This window comes from Salminus brasiliensis, chromosome 1, assembly GCF_030463535.1.
Source record: "Salminus brasiliensis chromosome 1, fSalBra1.hap2, whole genome shotgun sequence".
NCBI classification, from domain to species: Eukaryota; Metazoa; Chordata; class Actinopteri; order Characiformes; family Bryconidae; genus Salminus; species Salminus brasiliensis.
Window position 1 is genome coordinate 27,360,839 of NC_132878.1, and position 20,181 is coordinate 27,381,019.

Below are 20,181 nucleotides of genomic sequence, written 5' to 3' on the forward strand. Positions count from 1 at the left end.
ACGGTGGATTTATTGAATGAAAAAAGTTATAAAAACATCTACATAAAAAAAATAATAAAAAAATAATTATATATATATATAAGCCATAAACGAAGTGCAACACAAAAACTAAACAGTAAATAATAACTCATGTAAATACATGAAAGAAATTTGTATATTTGCACAAACAAGACAATGATCAACAGACAAATTTTAGAGCAAAGAGAAGACTTTTTTAAACAGGACGCACCTACAGTATATCAAACGTTGATTTAAAATATCAATAGGAATAAACTGTAAAAAAAAAAAAAAAGTGCATAACAACAAAATAAAATCACCGGACAATGAATTACTCCAGCAACAAATGCACACTGCTATAGTAAAAAAAATACATTCTCCCTCCTAGCCATTGCTTTAAAAACATCAATTAATCAAATCGGTATTAAAAAAAAAAAAAAAAAACTTTCCCCCCTCATTTACAAAACATACAAAGAAACCTGCAGCCGATGACATTCTGAACACCATGAATCATTTGGTCATTTTTTGTTTGCTTGTTTTTGTTTAGATAAACAACTAAACTGAGTGTATTTTTAAAACACTCAATAAGTACAAAACATCAAAACTACATAAGCAACATCCACAGGTCAACAGGAGTACATATAATTTATACAGGCCACTTTGACATGGTATTCTATTGTATGGACCGCTTGCTAATGTTACACTGGATACCACAATGTTTGTTGTAATCCATTTTAAATATACACCAAGCAGCCACAGCATTAAAACCACTGACAAGTGAAGTAAATAACATTGCTGGCTAGGTTTTGTGAAGTCCATGCCTCAATGAGCAAAAGCCGTTTTTGCCCCAAGTGGGGGACCTACACAAGATTAGGCAGGTGGCCTTAAATGTTATGGTTGACAGGTTTACAAAAGCATCCTGTATCACAAGCTTTGTGCAGAATCCTCTGTATGTATTAGGAGTGGTAATCCACAGCTGAGTTTCGCTCCAGCATTTGCATTTCCCAATCCACCTTAAATGGTGCAGCTGTTACTCTGCGGCACCTGAAGATCCAGAATGTTCACCTTTACAGTATTTGGCTGAGGCTCTTATGTAAGACCAGAGTAACTTGCATTTGAATTATGTTACAAAAGGTATATAAACGTAGTGTTAGGGGTCTTGCTCAATTAATCTTATTGCTGTGTGCCTGCCCAGACAAAATAACCCAAACTCCGTTCTGGTGATGTTGCTACCCACTACATGTTACAGATGGATCATTTAAGGTGTACTGGAAAAGTAAACAGGAAGCTGGCGAATATGAATCTGCATAGAAACTGACGTGGGTTAAGACTTTCTTCTCTTTTTGGCGAAAAAGAAAACACTGCAGCTCTAACGTGAGAGGTGTGAGGGTTTCTCAACCCTGGTCCTGGAGGCACCCTGCCCTGCACATTTTAGTGTATTCCTCGAATCAACTCACCCGTTGAAACTCTGATAGGGTTTGTTAATGAGCTGATTTGTCAAATCAAGTGTGTTGGGGGCAGGGAGAGCACTAAAATGTGGTAGTGGCAGGGTGTCTCCAGGACCAGGGCTGAATAACACAACAGTACATCTACAGTAAAGCAGTCCAGGAACTGAACCAACACAACAGGATGAAACTAAACCCGGACCCAAATGCTAATGACTGAAATGAAACTGAAGAGAACACAGATTCCTTTGATTCCTTTTCTCACCGATAGGCTGCAGAAGAAGTGAAACTACTAACATAAAAAAGAACCCACTCAGTAAAACACAAATTCATCAGAAATTGTACCATAGTACTTGAAACTGGAGTTATTTGGTCACTTCAGATCTTATTTATCTTGACTTTTGATTTACCTAATATCATTTTTCTCTTGTTGCGTTGTCATCATCTGAAAGCTTGATAAATACATTATAATTACTATAATGATTTTATAGCATGTATTTATTGACATTAATGCCTGCATAAAGCCTGTGTGAAAGCCTGATAACACTGCTTTGTGTAATGCAAAAGAGAGCATCCTGGAACAGCTATGAATCAGATATTTTCCCACCATTAATATACAGGGCTTGTTTTTACAGTGTATCACAGTCCCAAACACGTAAAGAAATATCAGACAATAGGACCAGACGCTCTCAGTCCAGTCCTTACATATCTCCAAGCTAGACCACTTTTATTCAGGCTTTGCCAATGGGGTTGAACAAGCTTAACAGAATGCTGGTAAAACTTCCATTTCAACCCTAATGAAAGACTAACACACACTCCCTTTACATCACAATACCTACACACCTACACCTACACACAATTAATGTAGGTATTGTGATATAAACTGAGGTGTGTGTTACAGTCTCTCATTAGGGTTGAATATTAATAACACTCTAAATGTAGGTATTGTGATATAAACTGAGGTGTGTGTTAATCTCTCTCATTAGGGTTGAATATTAATAACACTCTAAATGTAGGTATTGTGATATAAACTGAGGTGTGTGTTAATCTCTCTCATTAGGGTTGAATATTAATAACACTCTAAATGTAGGTATTGTGATATAAACCGAGGTGTGTGTTACGGTCTCTCATTAGGGTTGAATATTAATATCACTCTAAATGTAGGTATTGTGATATAAACTGAGGTGTGTGTTACAGTCTCTCATTAGGGTTGAATATTAATAACACTCTAAATGTAGGTATTGCGATGTAAACTGAGGTGTGTGTTACAGTCTCTCATTAGGGTTGAATATTAATAACACTCTAAATGTAGGAATTGTGATATAAACTGAGGTGTGTGTTACAGTCTCTCATTAGGGTTGAATATTAATTACACTCTAAATGTAGGTATTGTGATATAAACTGAGGTGTGTGTTACAGTCTCTCATTAGGGTTGAATGGAAGTTTTTGCCAGCGTTTTGTAAAACTTGAATTGAACAACAGTAGCAGTGGAAAAACATATTTATGGGTGGAGCCTGGACAGCTCCTGTAATATACCTCTGTGTCTGGTAAGGTGCTCCAAATCTAAAAAGACATACTACAGTATTAAAATTCCCTTTTTTCTCCATTTGGCTCAAGTGCAGTAGTGAAATGACTGCTGCATTTATCAACAGTGTTCCCTTTGACATACAATGTAGACAAAATCATTATAAAATCAATATTAGTGGAAAATAAATGCGAGAATAAACAAATAATAATAAGTGCAGATAGAGTGGTAGATGCATTGCTTTCCTCCACAAGCCTTTTTCTCTTCTTAACTTGCCTGAAGTACATGTGTAACTTTTGATCATCAGAAGTGATCTGGCAAAAGTATTGCTTTTGTGTGCACTGAAAAATATCACACATGCTAATTTTCCCTTGCAGAGTAAATATCAAAACATGATTTGTAAAAATACAGGTGTAAAAAAATAAGAATAATAATAAAACACACAATAAAAGAAACAGCAATGGCTCAAAGTAAATTGATATTAGGGCAAGACTGATATTAGCCAAGTGAAGAAATTGGTCAATATTGACAATTTAAAGTTTTCTTGCTACTGGGAGCAAAAATGTCCTAATTAATGCACCAATAATTACCAACGTTTTATGGCTGCAGCATCAGCAGGACTAAATCTCGGCTCACCCTGTTTAATTACATGAAAGCAACCCAGGCTAACCTGAATTATCCAAATCTAACCTTACCAAAAACACGCAGTGTCATTGATGCAAAGCACCAAAAGCTATTTGAGTACCAACAGCATCCCCTTGTGGAGAATTTTTTATCTTTGCATATAAAAATATAAGCATATAAGCAAATATAAGCTAATTAACAGAAACCAAAACACGTAGGTTCTTGGTGTGTCCGTCCCAGTGCTTAGTGCAAATTGAACATTTTGGCTTAGACTCAGGTTTGTTTACTAAACTTTTTTGTTTGTTCTGTTCTGTCTCATAAATGATTAAACTGCCTAACGGTCTAACTTTTTATATTCCAAGTTGATTATTTTATGAGTATAATTGTTTTCATGATTTTCAGTGTCCATATTCGTAAGTAGTCTTTACACAAGTATATTTAATCAAGCATGAATGATGAGTGGTCCAGAGGCCACTGTCTTCAATGCAGACTGACATTCTATTGGTGCATGATGTTGCCACATGATCAATTTTATCTATTAAAAATACTTTCTATTAATTATGCAGTTATAAATGAAATGGGTATTAAATAATTCATGCTGTGCATTTTCTGCTAGTAGCAGTGGCAGTGAAAGGAAATTTGCGCAGCAAGGCTAACAGCTAATTAGAGCTGGTTGGATGCTGTTCAACTGCCAGAGTGCAACTGCCAAAAATACACTGGTAAACACTGTTGGCGTGTTACAGATGTGTAAACCAGCAGTTTATCCCGCATTACGCTTTCTGATGATCTACTTAAGGGCTTAGTAAATAATCATAGTGTAATCGATGATCTGTTTCTCTGTTAGTCTGTATGAGCAGGTACAGGTTTCAAATTTAGCTGCACTATTAGGGCCTGGCCAGGTCACACTTCAGTTTAATGCCCATGCAGACCTCTACCAGTGCTGCAGCATTTTATATGATTTAATTCTGTAATATTTATATTAGTCTGTGAGTGTGTTTATGCTGATTTTAGAATTTAAGAGGTGTGGAAACTGACAACTGGCATCCATATCAGTCAGTAAACAGTGCTAAACTATTAAAAGTATAAAAATGTCATCTGAAATTTACATATAAAACAATACCATCTGATAAAGAGTTTTCAGTCCACTGAACTTGGTATCCGGAATAAGATCATCAGTCAAGCCCTAATGGGTATAAGCGGCTTTGATCAGTGGAGCAGTAAATGAAGACAGGAAACACTGTGTCCAAAATCTTTCCTAGATACAATTTCGTTTGATCGTAAAGCCCTGGCTTCTGTACTCTTAAAAAGCATAATTTTACAGAGCTCCTGCTAGTTTCAACAACATTCGCAACAACCCTGCTGCACTTTCCCTGATATCACAATTCTTTTTACATTTAAAAAAAAAGGCAAAGATGCCTATAAACATTAATACAATGCTGTTTTTCAGAAGGTCTGTTTGTTTGCTTGTTTTAGGGCTTTCTTTGGCAGAAAACAAACGTTCCCAAAATCAATATTGGCCTGGCAATCCCTCCAAAAGTGTGTTAGGCCTTTCTGAACTTTGGCAGTTTTTTTTTGTTTTGTTTTTTTAACCCATTTTCATTCCCTTTTAAAGTACTGGTCCAAAGTCAGTTTTTTGTTACCATGGAGATTCAAGAGGATTCCTGCTCCTCTTCTTTGGAATTCTGGGTTACCATAGAAACAGGTTTGTCCTTTGCATCCCTGAGATCATCTTCCGCTTCCTCCCGATGAGCCGGTTCCGCCTCCTCTCCAGCGCCGTTCGTCAAAGACACACAGTCTCCGTTTGATTGGTCAAAGGATGCCATGTGAGCTTCAGCTTCAGGTGGACCGATTTTATCTGAAGACAAGCTGATTGGTCCATCTGGATGTGGGAGGACTCCATCTGCGACAGCCAGCTGCTGATTTGTGGATGTTAAAAGCAAGTCAGAGGAAACCTTAATTTTGCTTAAAATAGCACCCACACATACACACATGCACACATTCCATTTACATCTATGGTAATAGTTTTCTTAACTAACATTATTAGGATCAGTATATATATATATATATATATATCTCACACACACACGGATATAAACAGTTACACAGAAACCTTGTTTTGTGTCTCGTTTTATACTGAAGATTGTAAATAATATCTATTTTCTTAACAGCATTAAAATTTGATGAAATGTATGGATTAAGTAATAATGTCATTATAATATTTCATTTACTTTAATGTTTAAATATAATGTTTCCTTCAGTGTTTTATATGCCAGTGCATATAAACGTATGTAAAAATATACAGAAAAGTAGTGAATATCTGAACATGAGAACATTTAAGCAAAATTATTTTAGTGGGAGGAGAAATACTAACTACAAATCCCAGAATGCCACTTACTTTCTGTAGTTCAGTCATTGTCCTCTCCTCCTGTGTCTGTCTGAGGGTGAGTGTGAGGAGTGTGTCCAGAACAGACTGCTTAGGGTGCATTCCCTTATCATAGCGATTATACATCCCACACCAAAATCTGAAAAACACACACACACACACACAATGCAGTAAATTGATAAACACTCAGCTGAATGAGGCTTTAACTGATCCTGCTGTTTCAAAGACTGCTGATGAGTCATCTTCCAATTTAACTGCAGCACAAGTGTGTGTTTGTGTGTGTGTTTAAAACGCAGTGGTAGAGTATGTGTGCACACCTGAAGTGGGCTGTGTGTGTACAAAATGTGTGTATACCTTTGATTGCACTGGAGGTCTGTTGGAGTGTTTGTGTGCATCTTGCATCTCGTGTGTACCTACTCGAATATGAGTGTGTGTATATTTATACCTGAAGTGCAGTGGCAGTGTGCTGGGCCTGAGGAGACTGTTGTGTGAGGAGCGTTTGTACAGTGGGTTGCGGAACTCATTCTGATGCTGCAGTAAAAACGGCCACAGAGAAAATGTCCTCTCCCTCAGCCTGTGTGAAGACATTAAAACTATGTAAACATTTTATACAAATGTAAACATTTTTTATACAAACATTTTGTATTTATACAGGACTGTAAAATGTGTTTGACTTGTTCATAATTCTAAGCATGTGTATTATTTTTCACTATTCTACTACAGCACACAAGTGCCTTAACAGGAGTAAGTTGCCAAAGTTGTGTTGTGGTCATACGGACAGTCCTCTGCTGGAAAAGACAATCCTCTGAGTCTACTGGTGTAAATTTGTCTCCAGTGGAGTTAAGGTGTGTGCATGTTCACATTGCCCTCAGTAAAAATAGATCATCATGTATACTCATGTAGATCTTCCTTTTTATTGCTGTATAAAAGATGAACGAGGCTTTCGTTCTTGTTGTATGCACTGTGTTTTTTCTGAGTGAGGGTGTGTTAGTTCATTAGAGCAGTTTCAATAAACACTTGTTATTATTTCTATACGTTGAGTGAATCGTTAAAATGTGTGTGATGTGTGACATTTACATTCATGTGTGTTTTCTTGTTCAGAATGAAAGTGTCTGACACTTAACACACTGTTAAATTTTGTTTGATCAGTAAATGCAGTGACATCAGTGAGTATCCTGTTATTATTGGAGAAAAGGAGACTAATCAGCAGAAAGCTGGTTTAGTCCTAAATTTAATAAATATCCTACACTCAGTCTATCACAAGTGTGCGTGTGTGTTTTCTTTTAACCTCATCTCCTGTCTTTCTTTTTGGCAATTTCCGATGAAGTTTCCATACTGACAGGCATAGACGTGATCATGAATGGTCAGCAGAAGGCGTTCATTAAACTGGAAGGCACATGGGAACTGCTCCGATAGCTGCCACACACACTCCACAAACTGAGTGAAGACAGGGGACACCTCCTTAGGGTCACCTTCCAAGTGACCACACCTGAAACACACACACACACACACACACACACAGTGAAATGAACTTCTTTTACATTAAAATAATTGTGTTGTAATTTGAAGGTATAGAAGAAGAAGACACAGTCAGCAGAAGCTGATTTCTATTGTCATTTTTGTACATGCTATTAGAAACTGTAGTTTACCATTTTTTTTTTGGCTTATTTTTTTTCTTCTTATTTAGAGTGCTTATTAAATAACAAAAGACCCTTTACAGTGATGTAAACTCTGAGCCTGTGTCAAATATGAACAATATACAACTTAATCCTCTGGATACATTTTTGCCTTAAATTCCCTTTTAAAGGCACTTGCATAGAATATTACACCCATATGTTTTATCAGGCAACCCCATAACCCCATATGAGCACTGTTTGAAGTGATACTATGACCTTAAATATAAAAAAGACTAGTAGAAATTCTTCATATCTCTTGTCATAACATGCCTTGCCATGTGGACAAATTGTTTTGGTGCTTGAAATGGGTTCACCAGAGTCTTGGCTTTGCAAAAGCAGCAAAATGAATGAATGACAAAGTACAAGCTTCTGAATCTGTTGGTCAGTTTAACACAAAAGCATAGATGGACGCACAAATCCAGCAATTCCAGAAAAAGGACACAAATCCACCAGGATATGGGCGACTATCTGCATCCTGACTCGTCTTCACAGCCTTGTAACTCCAGATGCAAGTCACTTAAGATCTGTCAGAGACGGGCTCTACAGATTCAGAAAATGTCTGAACCATATTTATGTGTAAAAATGTTAATAGAAACATCACTGGTGCGTTTCTAGACTCCAGAGGGTTAAATACACACATTATGTGATCTTTTAAGTCTTCATTTTAAACAGATCATAAATCCTTAATTAGAGTGTTTTCACAGAGTAGAGCAGTGTTTACATAAAATCTGAAATGACTTAAATCCGAGTGGTCTATCTGTGATAAGCTTTGAGAAGCAGAGAAGGATCATAGCAGAGTTTAAAGGGCAGAGTTACAGTTACATTCATCACCACATTACACCTACAATAAAAAGACAAATTAAAGAAATTAAGCATTCACATTTTAGCAATGTGTACGAGTCGAGTAATGTTTATGTTCAAACAGATCTACTTTAATCAGAAAAAGGTGTTAATTCCTATTTCTGAAACACTGTTTATAAGCCTGCAGATTTGGGTTTTAGGTTTTTATAATGAATGCTGTTGTTACCGGTGATTGAACTTGTGCCCAAAAGAAATCCACTCTCTCTCAATGAGTACCTGAAAGAACAAGACAAGCAAGATTATTAGCAAATGAACTATTCTACAGCAGCATGTCTACCTGTAAGAAGCACTTACAGCCACTGAGCCACCAAAAGAGTATGTCCTTTTATTAACGTATTCAATACCATTTGTAGAAAAGGAGCAGATGTTCCTCCTGATAAAAATTAGGTTTCAGTTCTTATCTTAAATAACTATTTGGAAGGGTGGGGTAAATCCAAGCAGGATGTGGCTTAGGGCCCAAAATGGTCCTGAAAGTGGAACTCTTGAAAAGCTTGTACCTTTAAAAGAGCCCTTACTATATCTTATGTTTAAATTTCCTCCTTTGACCATGGTCCTAACGCATTTCTTCAAAACCATTTTGCAACATCACTTTATCTCTTAGATTTTAGGTACTTTTTAGGTACTTTATTTTTGTGTGTGTCTGTGTGTTCGCTCACCATTAGTCCTTTGATGGTTCTGTAGTAGGGGTCCAACAGAATGCAGGCAAGGGAGCAAACCTGAGCAGTGCGATCCCAGCCATCTGAGCAATGCACTAACACACTCGCGCCTTCATCACCTACTGCCTAACACACACACACATACACAATCATAACAGTGTACCTTGACACTCAGTACTTACGTTTTGTAATTTAGAGAAATTACAAGGGTAAGTACTTAAATTATGCAAATTCTGGCTCCATAATGAATGGTAAATGGTGCTTGGACCCCAATGATGGTCACTTACAATGTAATTTGAAGATTATAATCAGTTCATCAACAGCATTTCATAAAATTAACATTTTACATCAATTTCAGACCAAAACTAAATATTAGCTAGTTATTAGCTATTAAATATTATATCTGAAGGTATGTAAAACAATATATGTTTGGTTCAATTTAGCTATGGCATTGAACCAAACCATTTTGACTAGATCAAAATAATAATAATAAAAAAAAAATAACAATAACTACTTATTAATATTTGAAAACACCAGCTGCTCCTAATATTGTTTGGGGGGGGGGGATTTGCCTGTGACCATGCATAGCATACATATAAGGGAGGAATTACATTTTGCATATCGTCAGTGTGACACAAAACCAGTCCGTGTAAAAAAAAAAAAACTTTACTCCAAGTCATTGTGGATCATTTTTATTGGTCCATTCATCATGACATTTCAAGTGTGTGTGATAATTCAGGTATGCAGTTACCACCATTGCTAATTAATAGGCTACAATGGGTCTCATAGTTCCAGCACCAATAAATGGAGATACAAGGTTTTCTGTGCAACTGTGAAATTATACTGTACCGTATATACAAAGAGGTGGCAGTACCTTGGCCAGAAAGATGCCAGCATCCATCACAGCTTTGATGTGTCTCAGCCAGCCAGAGTTTTCCAGTCCAGTGAGGTAATCACTCATAGAGGGAGACTTCTGAGCACACACTAACCAAGCAAAACACATCTTTAGTTAATCTCAGTCTTTCACACTCACACTCTCAAACTATATAATCATACACAAATACAATGCAAGACAATATAGCGTCCTTACAGGCTGTTTTTCAACATAAACAGGGGACTTATTTGTGCTTTGCTCATACATTTGGGTATCTCTAGTGTTTACTAACCCACAAACTGTGATAAGACAACCCAGTCTGTTTTCTATGGGCCGTCTGGGTATGAGTGCTGTATGTGTAATAATCACTCCCAACGCAATTTAGCTCCCTTTCCTGTATTACAGGGGGACACATTACAGGGGGACTTTGCTATAAAGACTTTGTTTTAACTAAAGGAGTCAACATCCAAAATGTACCACTGTTAGTTTAATGCTAACGTAACAGGCAAGGGAAATTTACACTGAGCAGGGCTATTGTGTAAATAAAGCAATTTGTCAGGTTTCTGTGTTAAGCATCGCTCTGTAATGCCATTCTTGGCTGGCCTGTGCTCATGATTTAGTGACTGTACTGGACCTTTTGGTGCTAACAAGCTTAAAAAGCAGGAAGCACACAGCCAGTCTGAGCAGCAGCCATTGTTGACTTCATCTATGCTGTACTCAATCACACTCCCTAAATCGCCCCTCTCCTGAAACAGCCAATGAAAACAATGGTCACAAACATACAAAGACACACCCCAAAATGAAATTCACAGACATCTTTGAAAGAACACAGGGAACTGGGAATAGAAGGTAAAATAGGTGTGCTTTAATTTTAGGGTTAGGTTTGGGTGTAGGATACTGCGGTTAAGGTTAGGTGTATGGTAAAGGTGTAACATTACTCATCTATAATACTACAAAACCAATGGAGGTCCTTACTAATATAGTAAAATAAACATATGTGTCTGTCTCTGCATTGGTGCGTGGCTATTTGCATATATGAAAATGTGTATCTCTTGGTGGGACCAAAAGTTCCACCAGTTGGAGACTTTGTATACAAAGGCGCAGAACCGTAGAACTATGGGTGGAGCTGCGTTTGGATTTAGCTTTAGCAGTATTTACCTACTACCTGTGTGTGTGTACAAGTATGAAATAGAGCCAGTCAGGGTCCTTACATTATTACACTGTTTTGATAAGTACTTGTACCTGTTTTGATAAGACTTCTAAATGTGAAACTAAATACATAACAGGGAAATTATGTAACAAAACCTCTTATGTGACACTAGAGCTTTATGTGGAAAAAAATGTGAAGCTAATGGGACATGATTTTATCTTTCAGGTCCTCATTATTGGTCCATTCACTAAAATGCATGCACAATGTCTTTTTTTAATGGATTAAAACATAATACTACTAATAATACATTGAGAATTATAATTCATTAATAACAAGGGGTGCAAAATAATAGGGGGGGGCAATGGGGGGGTGTGTGCGTGTGCTCTTACACTCCAGTAGTTTTTGTAGACTGCTCCTCATAACATGGATGTTCTCGATGCCCTGGAAATGAAACCTGATGTTGGAGTAGTTACCCTCATTCTCATAGCCTTTACCCGCTGCACGGTTAGCAATGGCGTTTAGCTGAAACACACATAAAAAAACACCAATTGATTATTCACCTATTATAGAAATATCATCCTAGTTTAGACCACGGGTTTCCAGTTCTTCTGCTCCCAATCCAAATGGAGTACTTTAATATGGAGTGTGTGATGATTTAGTCAGGCTACTTGGTGGGGCCTCCCATGCTTCCATTACTGGTTTGCTACATTAGTCTCGTAGCTCCAAGGTAGAACGAATGAAGCACACCTCAGACCTTAAACACGTCTTGACTGTTCAACTAAATTATTGTTATTTATTTTAGAGTTGAATCTAAAATACTGCACCTTAGGCCGTGTGTCCACTACATAAATGAATGGGCAGTTGGGATTGGCCTCACTGATTGCCTGCAGCATCTGCTCGTCCTCAATGCACCGTGAACTCAAACCTGACAGGGGCTGGCTACAGCGACAGATGGCTGCCTAGCAACAAAACAACAAACAAACAGGTAGATGGCAACAAACTAGCACAATGACAGGAGCTTATATTCATATCTAGCGGGTCTAGTCAAAACCTCAGACGTATGCATTGTGTATATATATTTTTTTTCATTAATAAAAGAATACTTAAATTCTGAAAAATAATACATACAACACTGTACAGTTAGAAAACTACACAACCTACATATGCAGTATAGTTAAAGCAGAACAAACAAGATGTGCATTATCAGAAACAGTTTCAACGACCAGAGAAAACAATAATAACATTTGTGTGCATGTTTGTCTGTATACCTTGGTGTCTTTGTGGTAGTATGAGAGCGCAGGCAGTCGGCCACGGCTCCTAAACTTGGCGCTGCCTGTTACCGTAGCAACACTGGCAGATTTGGGCAGGCCAAGCACTGATGGATATGTACTACAGAGCTAAGAGAGAGAGAAAATTAAATGTAAATAAAATATCTATAAAAATATATATATATAAAATAAATTATAAAGTGTGTGTGTGTTTATACCTCATAGCTGCTGTTGATGTGACTGATTTCCCAGAGTTCATTGGGCAGGCCCATCCTGCTGAAGTCAGTTCTTATGTCTACCAGACTCCATCCATCCAGCCGCTCAGCATCGCTTTGTTGGGGGTTGTAGAGAAATGCATAGAGCTCTTCCTCCTTCACTGAGACACAACACCACCGTCAGCACCAACATGTTTGTATTTGTGTGTGTGGTGTTTATAAGGGGCAGTTAAGACTTTTGTTTACAATGCTGGAATCAAACGTGAGACATTTACGTGTATGTGTAGATTACTGTTTGGTTAGGGTTTCTGTAGGTTAAGGTTAGGTTTAGGCCACTGGTGTTAGGTGTAGGTTACTCAAGTTTAGGTTTTAGATGTAGTGCTTTAAGCTGAGGTTAGGGTTCGGTTTAGGTGAACGGTATTGTGGTTAAGGTGAGGTGTAACTGTATGGTATTAAGATTAAGGTGAGGTTAGGGTTAGGTGTAAGGTATCAAGGTTAGGTTTGAGGATAAGGTTAGGTTTAGGTGTAGCATTACATACAATAATACACAATCAGTGGCAGGCCTTACTACATACAGAAAACAAACATGGGTGTGTGTATGCGTGTGTACCTGGTTGGGACAGACGCAATAGAGACTGATGCACCTCCTGAGCCTCTCTCTCTCTGGGCAGCAGCAGGTGGAGGAGCTGGAAGGTTTTGCAGTGAATCAGGAGCGGACACCCAGAGGCAGTTAGAGGAAGCTTCTCTATGGAGGATATATGATGATGCAAAACCTGCGCATACACACAGACACACACACACTAAAATCAGCTCTGCTCAAGGTCAAAATCAATAAAATCTACATAAGACATCTAAAGACATTTGGTAAGCATTTCAATGTCCCATTAACATGGAATAACTTCCAATTGAGTGGCAAAGATAATAGACGATACACAACATGTTCAAATGTTTGTGGACACCCCTTCTACTAAATGCATCCAGCTACTATAAGTTGCACCCATTGCTGACACAGATGTACAAATGCACACACACAGCTTGTCAAGTCCCTGTAGAGAAGTCTTTTCTGGAATGATGGCGCTCCATCCAATACTTTTGGGATGAGTTGGTGTGGTGATCATCCAACAACATGACAATAACACTCTTGTTGCTGAATGTAATCAAATCCTCACAAAAATGCTTCGAAATGTTCAATGAAAGGGTGTAACTGAGGGTGCAAACATGGATCCAACTTTTAAAGTCAGGACTTTACTAGGAAGGCCATTCTAAGAACATTAGCCTGCTTCATCAAATATAAACAAGCACCATGAAAGAAAACAGCAGCTTTTTAAAAGCACTTCATTACCCATGTTTCCTTGCGGGTGTTGTTGGCTTGTTCTACATAAATGAGGTGAGTGGCGGTCAGGTATAACGTGCCAGTAGCTGCCTTTTTGGTGGTGTATCTGTCCAACAGCTTTACATACTCCACCTGCAGACAAGCCAAACAAACACACAAAGCAGAAAATACATTACTTTTACAGTGGTGGTGAAAGGAACCAGACATCTGAAGAGTGTAAAGCCTCTGAAAGCGAACTATTTCAAACCAAAACCCACTCTGAATGTATTCATCTCACATTGAATTACACAGGAAGTTTGTTAAATTGGTGGAACTCCCATTTAACTCACTGGATCTCCGAGTATCGTCCTAGAATAGCCCAGAGTGCGTGCGCATGTGTGCAGAGGGCTAGCACAATGAGCAGAACATCCTGACAGCTCTATTTTAAACTAGATTTAAAAGCACACACTTTATAACAGCATGCTAACCCTCTGTATTTACTTTCAGAAAGAAAGGACAGTGATAAGAGACTTGCACATGGAACACGCCAAGCTAAAATACACACACAGATGGCTTTACATATAGCCTCATTTACATTAACAGTCAACAGCAATCTGTTGTTTTCTACCATCTCTAAAAACAGTGAAGACATTAAAACTAAAACATTTTGTGGTGGTGTGGCGCAACAGACACCACTGCCTGCCACTGAGCTACCACACCATGTGGGAGGCTGGGGTTCGATTCCCGGTCTGGGTGGCTGCGCTACATCAATAAGAGTCCTTGGGCAAAACTCCTAACACTACATTGGCCCACCGCTGTACTGCGAGTAACCTTGTAAGTCGCTCTGGATAAGAGCGTCAGCTAAATTACACAAATGTAAATGTAAATGGACAAAATGAAGAAAACACCAGACTGACCACCAGACACATCTACAACACAAGTTGTAATGTTTTCTACTTTTCACTCCCATCATTTTCATCCCAGCATTTTCTACTGATATCATGTCTAATCCAAATCCAAAGTACATCCCCTTTAAATTATATAGTTTTACACATAAGTCCATACAAAACATCTGGTTCCTAGCAGGCCTTAAAAAGATGTAAATGCAACCTCACATTTACACCACCATACAGATTTCACTGTCTCATTATTTATTTAACACAAACCATAGTTTTATTTAACAAAAGTCCATAGGAATCAAGAGGGTAAGAGTAGACAGGTGCTGCTAATCAAATATCCTTGATTAACTGATCATCAGCAAGTGTGACCACCTCTATACAAGCAGACGCTTTTGGCAGTTTGCTGGTCTGGAGGACTCAGGTGTGTGTTAATACAATGCCGAGAAGAAAAACTCCACAGGCCTCAGTTACACTGCGATACGTTTTTGTCAGTACAATTAGAAAAAGACTGAGCCAGTATGACTTGTTTGGAGACGAGTTGCCAGGAGAACAAAAAAAGAAAAAAAGAAAAACAAAACATGGCAGCACTCTACCACACTCTACCAAAGTATTCTAGAGTCAAATATGAAGCCATCAAACAGCTAAAGCTTGGCGGAAATTGGGTCATGCAACAGGACAATTATCCCAAGCACACCACAATGATCCCAAGCACACCAGCAAACCTACGACAGAATGACTGAAAAAGAAAACAATCAAGGTGTTGCAATGGTCCAGTCAAAGTCCAGTCCAGACCTCAACAATTAAATTAAAATGCTGTGCAGGGACATAAAGAGAGTTGTGTGAGCAAATGTCCACAAACTCCAATGAATTGAAGGTGAACTGTGGTAAAGAAGAGTGGGACAAATAACAGGGTTGTGGGTTCAATTCCCTGGCTTGGCAAGCTGCCACTTGAGCAAGGCCCTTTACCCTCTCTGCTCCCCGGGCGCTGGAGTTGGCTGCCCACCGCTCTGGGTGTGGGTGTGTGTACTCACTGCCCCTAACACGTGTATGTGAGTGTGTGTTCACTACCAGATGGGTTAAATGCGGAGGACACATTTCGCTGTACAGTGTACACAAGTCAAATATGAAGGCCACATCCACTTTCTAAATTTAAACCTCGGAAAGTAATAAGGGTAAATATAAAATTGAGCAATTATTGGACATTATTGGTAAGATAATATTCTGAAGTGGTAAACATCTCTGAGACGGTCAGTCTGAATCACTAGGCCGGAATATTTTCTCCATCTCTGTAATTTATTTCTGACAGACAGGAAGCTGCTGAGGGGAGAAACACACTCTTTTATAAAAACACTTCCTGCAGCCTTGCTGACCAGCAATACTGCACATCCTACACACACACACACACACATACATACACATCCCATTTGTCATTTCGATGGTTTACTCATTAGTGTTTGAGTGAGCATTTGCTATGTAAAGTACTGGTAAAGTCACTCTGACTGGGTTTAGAAATCTCCCCACACAGCAGAAATTACATAGGTGTACACTTGGACTATAGACTCCAGTGACAGCATTTATAAAATAATACACACTGATGAGCCATGGATAGAACACGTCATTTCAGTTCTTCCCACAGGTAAACAGCTTGCACCCGTCCGTCCATGAGATGGAAAAGAAAACAGGACTCAAAAACCAGGCCACTTTCTTCCATCACCTCAAGGTCTAGTTTTAAAGCTTGTGTGTCCACTGCTTTCAATGGTGGACAGGGGTCCTCAGCTCCATACAGAGCAGGGGGGCACTGCACTGTGTGCTGTGGCACATTCCTCCTGGAACTATCAGTAAACATTTCTGTGCATGTGCCACAATGAGCATCAGGAGCCAGACATCCCGTCAGCAGACATCCAGTCATGATCAGATTTGCTGCATGCGTGTTTACACCTTGATCATTTTTATCCTCTTCTCATTATTATTATTATTATTACTATATCAGCTGTTAGAGCACTGGGATTTTGATGACAGGGTTGTGGGTTCAAAACCAGGCTGGGCAAGCTGCCACTGTTGGGCCCTTGAGCAAGGCCCTTCACCCTCTCTGCTCCCCCGAGTGCTGCAGCACGTGTGCTCACTGCCCACTGTGTGTTTGATCCCTAGTGGGCATGTGTGTGTTCACTCACACACCTTTGCCTTTTCTTGTGTCCCAGCAGCAACAGTATTAATGATAATGCCAATTTGTCCACACAAAAACATGATGATGATTCTGAGACATCAACCAGACCTCATGTACAGTGATGCGTGAGAGTGAGACTGGAGGCTGAAGGAGGCATTACAGACAGAAAGAGGAACTGTGACTGATCATTAACCGCCTGAGGTGTGCAGCTGTCTTAAAACACACACACACACACACACACACACACTCCTTTTAACTGGCTATGAAGTTATACGTTAATGTGATGTTTCTCATTCAGCAGTTTCTATGCTGCGATTTCCTTTCTGTGCCCCTCTCTGTCCTCCTACTTATTCTTTCCCCGTTTTCATCTCTGTCCTTATCCTTCTCTCTTCTCTTCTCTCTTTGCTTTTTTCTCTGTATCTTCTCATGTCAGTGTCTCTTTTTTCTTGCTTTCCTTCTCTTTGTTTTTCTGATCCTCTAATTCCCTCTTTCCCCTCATCTCACGGTTTCTCTGTCTCTCTCTCTCCCTCTCCCTCTCTCTGTCTCTCCCTCTGTCTCTCCCTCTGTCTCTCCCTCTGTCTCTCCCTCTGTCTCTCTCTCTCTCCCTCTGTCTCTCTCTCTCTCTCTCTCTCTCTCCCTCTCCCTGTCTCTCTCTCTCCCTCTCTCTGTCTCTCTCTGTCTCTCTCTCTCTCTCTCCCTGTCTCTCTCTCCCTCTCTCTGTCTCTTTCTCTGTCTCTTTCTCTGTCTCTCTCTCCCTCTTTCTGTCTCTCTCTCCCTGTCTCTCTCTCTCCCTCTCTCTGTCTCTCTCTCCCTCTGTCTCTCTCTCTCTCTCTCTCTCTCTCTCTCTCTCTGTCTCTCTCTCTCTCTCCCTCTCTCTGTCTCTCTCTCTCTCTGTCTCTCTGTCTCTCTCCCTCTCTCTCTCTCTCCCTCTCTCTCTCTCTCTCTCTCCCTGTCTCTCTCCCTCTCTCTGTCTCTTTCTCTGTCTCTCTCTCCCTCTCTCTCCTTCTCTCTCCCTCTCTCTGTCTCCCTCTGTCTCTCTCTCTCCCTCTCTCTGTCTCTCTCTCTCCCTCTCTCTGTCTCTCTCTCTCCCTCTCTCTGTCTCTCTCTCTCCCTCTCTCTGTCTGTCTCTCTCTCTCCCTCTCTGTCTCTCTCTCTCCCTCTCTGTCTCTTTGTCTCTCTCTGTCTCTCTCTCTGTCTCTCTCTCTCTGTCTCTCTCTCTCCCTCTCACGTCAGCGATAAGAGCATGTTAGCACACAAACACACACAAACAAACAAACAAACAAACACACACACACACACACACACACACACACACACACACACACACACACACACACACGTCCCTCCTATGGGCTAATGTGAATTAGCAGTCCTGCTATCTCTATAACTGTATTTTCCGGTATTTCGCGTTTTTACTTATAGTTCGGTTATTAGGCTTAAATCTCACCTTCGGGGTTATAATGTGCTCCATGGTGTCTGGAGGTTAGGGTCCACCTTTTTATTCAGTTGTGGTTCTTGTATTCAGCGCCATTTCCACTAAAACACACTGAACTGACCAGCAGCGACTCTCCCACTCTCACACTACAGTCAGCTGACACCCCGCGAGGAAACCCCGCCACGAAACATCGCGAGACTTCGCTCCCCCTCTACATCAGCGTTTCCTCAGCCTGGCACCCACATGATTAGCTCAGTTATCTGAAAAGGATATTTCTGCATCTCAGCAAGGGGAGTGATGGGGATCCTGGACTCAGGGTTTGTTTTTACGCATTGCTCATTGTCCCAACACAAATTTAAAAAAAATGATAATCACTTTTGGAAAACAAAAACTGGTCATTGTCCTACATGCTATTTTTCATCATAAGCAGATGCTGGAGTATGCTGGAGCCTCTAGGTTAGTTGTCCACAGTTAATTTATCCATCATCAATGAAACCTCATTTTCCCTCCCAATACAAAGACTAACTACACAGCACACACAATGTCTGACTGCATTCAGAACTCTCATCGCTTCTTAAAATATAATTTTATGTCATTGCGTAATCTTTCTGTTTAGATTAGAACAGAAAAGCAACATCTAACAAAACATCTAAGTGCACATGGAACGTTATTTAAATTCTATATAATAAAATAACATTATTATAATGTTGTTTAAAACACATTGTGTCATACAATTATTATATTGTATATAATTGTATATCACAGAAATATATTGGGAAATATTGTGCAATGTATGTAACAGAGGGGACAATTTGTACAACGTCGCCGTCCAATGAAAAACCTGTATCTCCAAAATGGTGACTTTACAGGAGAAGGCAAAAAAACTCTGAATGGAAGTCAATGTTTATTCCAAGTCATTTAGAGCGTTTCTATTGGTCTGTTCATCCAGAGTTATTTACACAGTGTACAGAAGCAGATACAGGGTTCAAATCATGGAGAAAAGTAAAAACGGAAGATACAAAAATGGAGATACATGTTTTCCATTGAACAGCTTATATATTGGTAAATATAAACCATAAAATATGGCGTAGTGAAGCGGTTTAATTAAATGCATGCAAATAATTGCAATCAGATAATAATAATAAGAATAATAAGAATAAGAATAAAAACTGGAGTGCATGATTCTAGAGGACTTCTTTTTCCATACACAAACTGTACTTAACACAAAAAAGCAAACACAAACTGACAAAAGTAACACAAGGATATAACACAACTCAACCACCATATGCTGGGTTTTGAATGCAGGTTAACCAGCATGAATATCTGGTTGGCCAACTCAACCAGCCTAAACAGCATAAACCAGCTTAGACCAGCATGTTGTTGTTGTTGTTTTCCAGAAAGGTCAGATTTCAAATAAGAATGAGACCAGGTGTCAGATTGAAAAAATATATATAGTCCATAATTATGTATGTTGTTGTTTTGTGTGGAAAATGTGTGTACGTGTGAGTGCAGATATGTGTATGTGTGTCTGCAGAATGACCATTAACACTGTTTTTTGTGTAAACATGTCTGGAATTGTCTTTAACCTCTCTATCTGACTCAGGCACACATGCACACACACACACACACACCCTGGGGGTGTTGTGCCATCAGATTTGCCTAATTGCTAGGGAGGACCCCCTGTCGCTGGTGTCATT

At 39.3% G+C, this 20,181-nt stretch overlaps 1 protein-coding gene across 1 annotated transcript; it reads right to left on the minus strand.

Annotated features, from left to right (window-relative positions):
* Positions 1-9: 9 nt before the first annotated feature.
* Positions 10-18,616, minus strand: mtmr8 (myotubularin related protein 8). Its single transcript, XM_072676613.1, has 14 exons — positions 18,497-18,616; positions 14,017-14,139; positions 13,285-13,447; positions 12,678-12,835; positions 12,460-12,588; positions 12,016-12,150; positions 11,581-11,713; positions 10,042-10,151; positions 9,168-9,293; positions 8,678-8,727; positions 7,263-7,463; positions 6,420-6,548; positions 5,987-6,113; positions 10-5,507 (listed from the first exon to the last, which is right to left on the minus strand). The coding sequence occupies exons 1-14, from the start codon at positions 18,518-18,520 to the stop codon at positions 5,241-5,243; spliced, it is 1,875 nt and encodes a 624-aa protein (XP_072532714.1). The 5' UTR covers positions 18,521-18,616; the 3' UTR covers positions 10-5,240.
* Positions 18,617-20,181: the final 1,565 nt, after the last annotated feature.

Coding starts and splice junctions, on each gene's coding strand:
- mtmr8 (XM_072676613.1), bottom strand. CDS start 18,520: ATGGAGCACATTATAACCCCGAAG. Junction 11,714..12,015: donor TAGTGGACACACGGCCTAAG/GTGCAGTATTTT, acceptor TGTGTGTTTCAG/CTAAACGCCATTGCTAACCG. Junction 8,728..9,167: donor GAACCATCAAAGGACTAATG/GTGAGCGAACAC, acceptor TTGTTCTTTCAG/GTACTCATTGAGAGAGAGTG.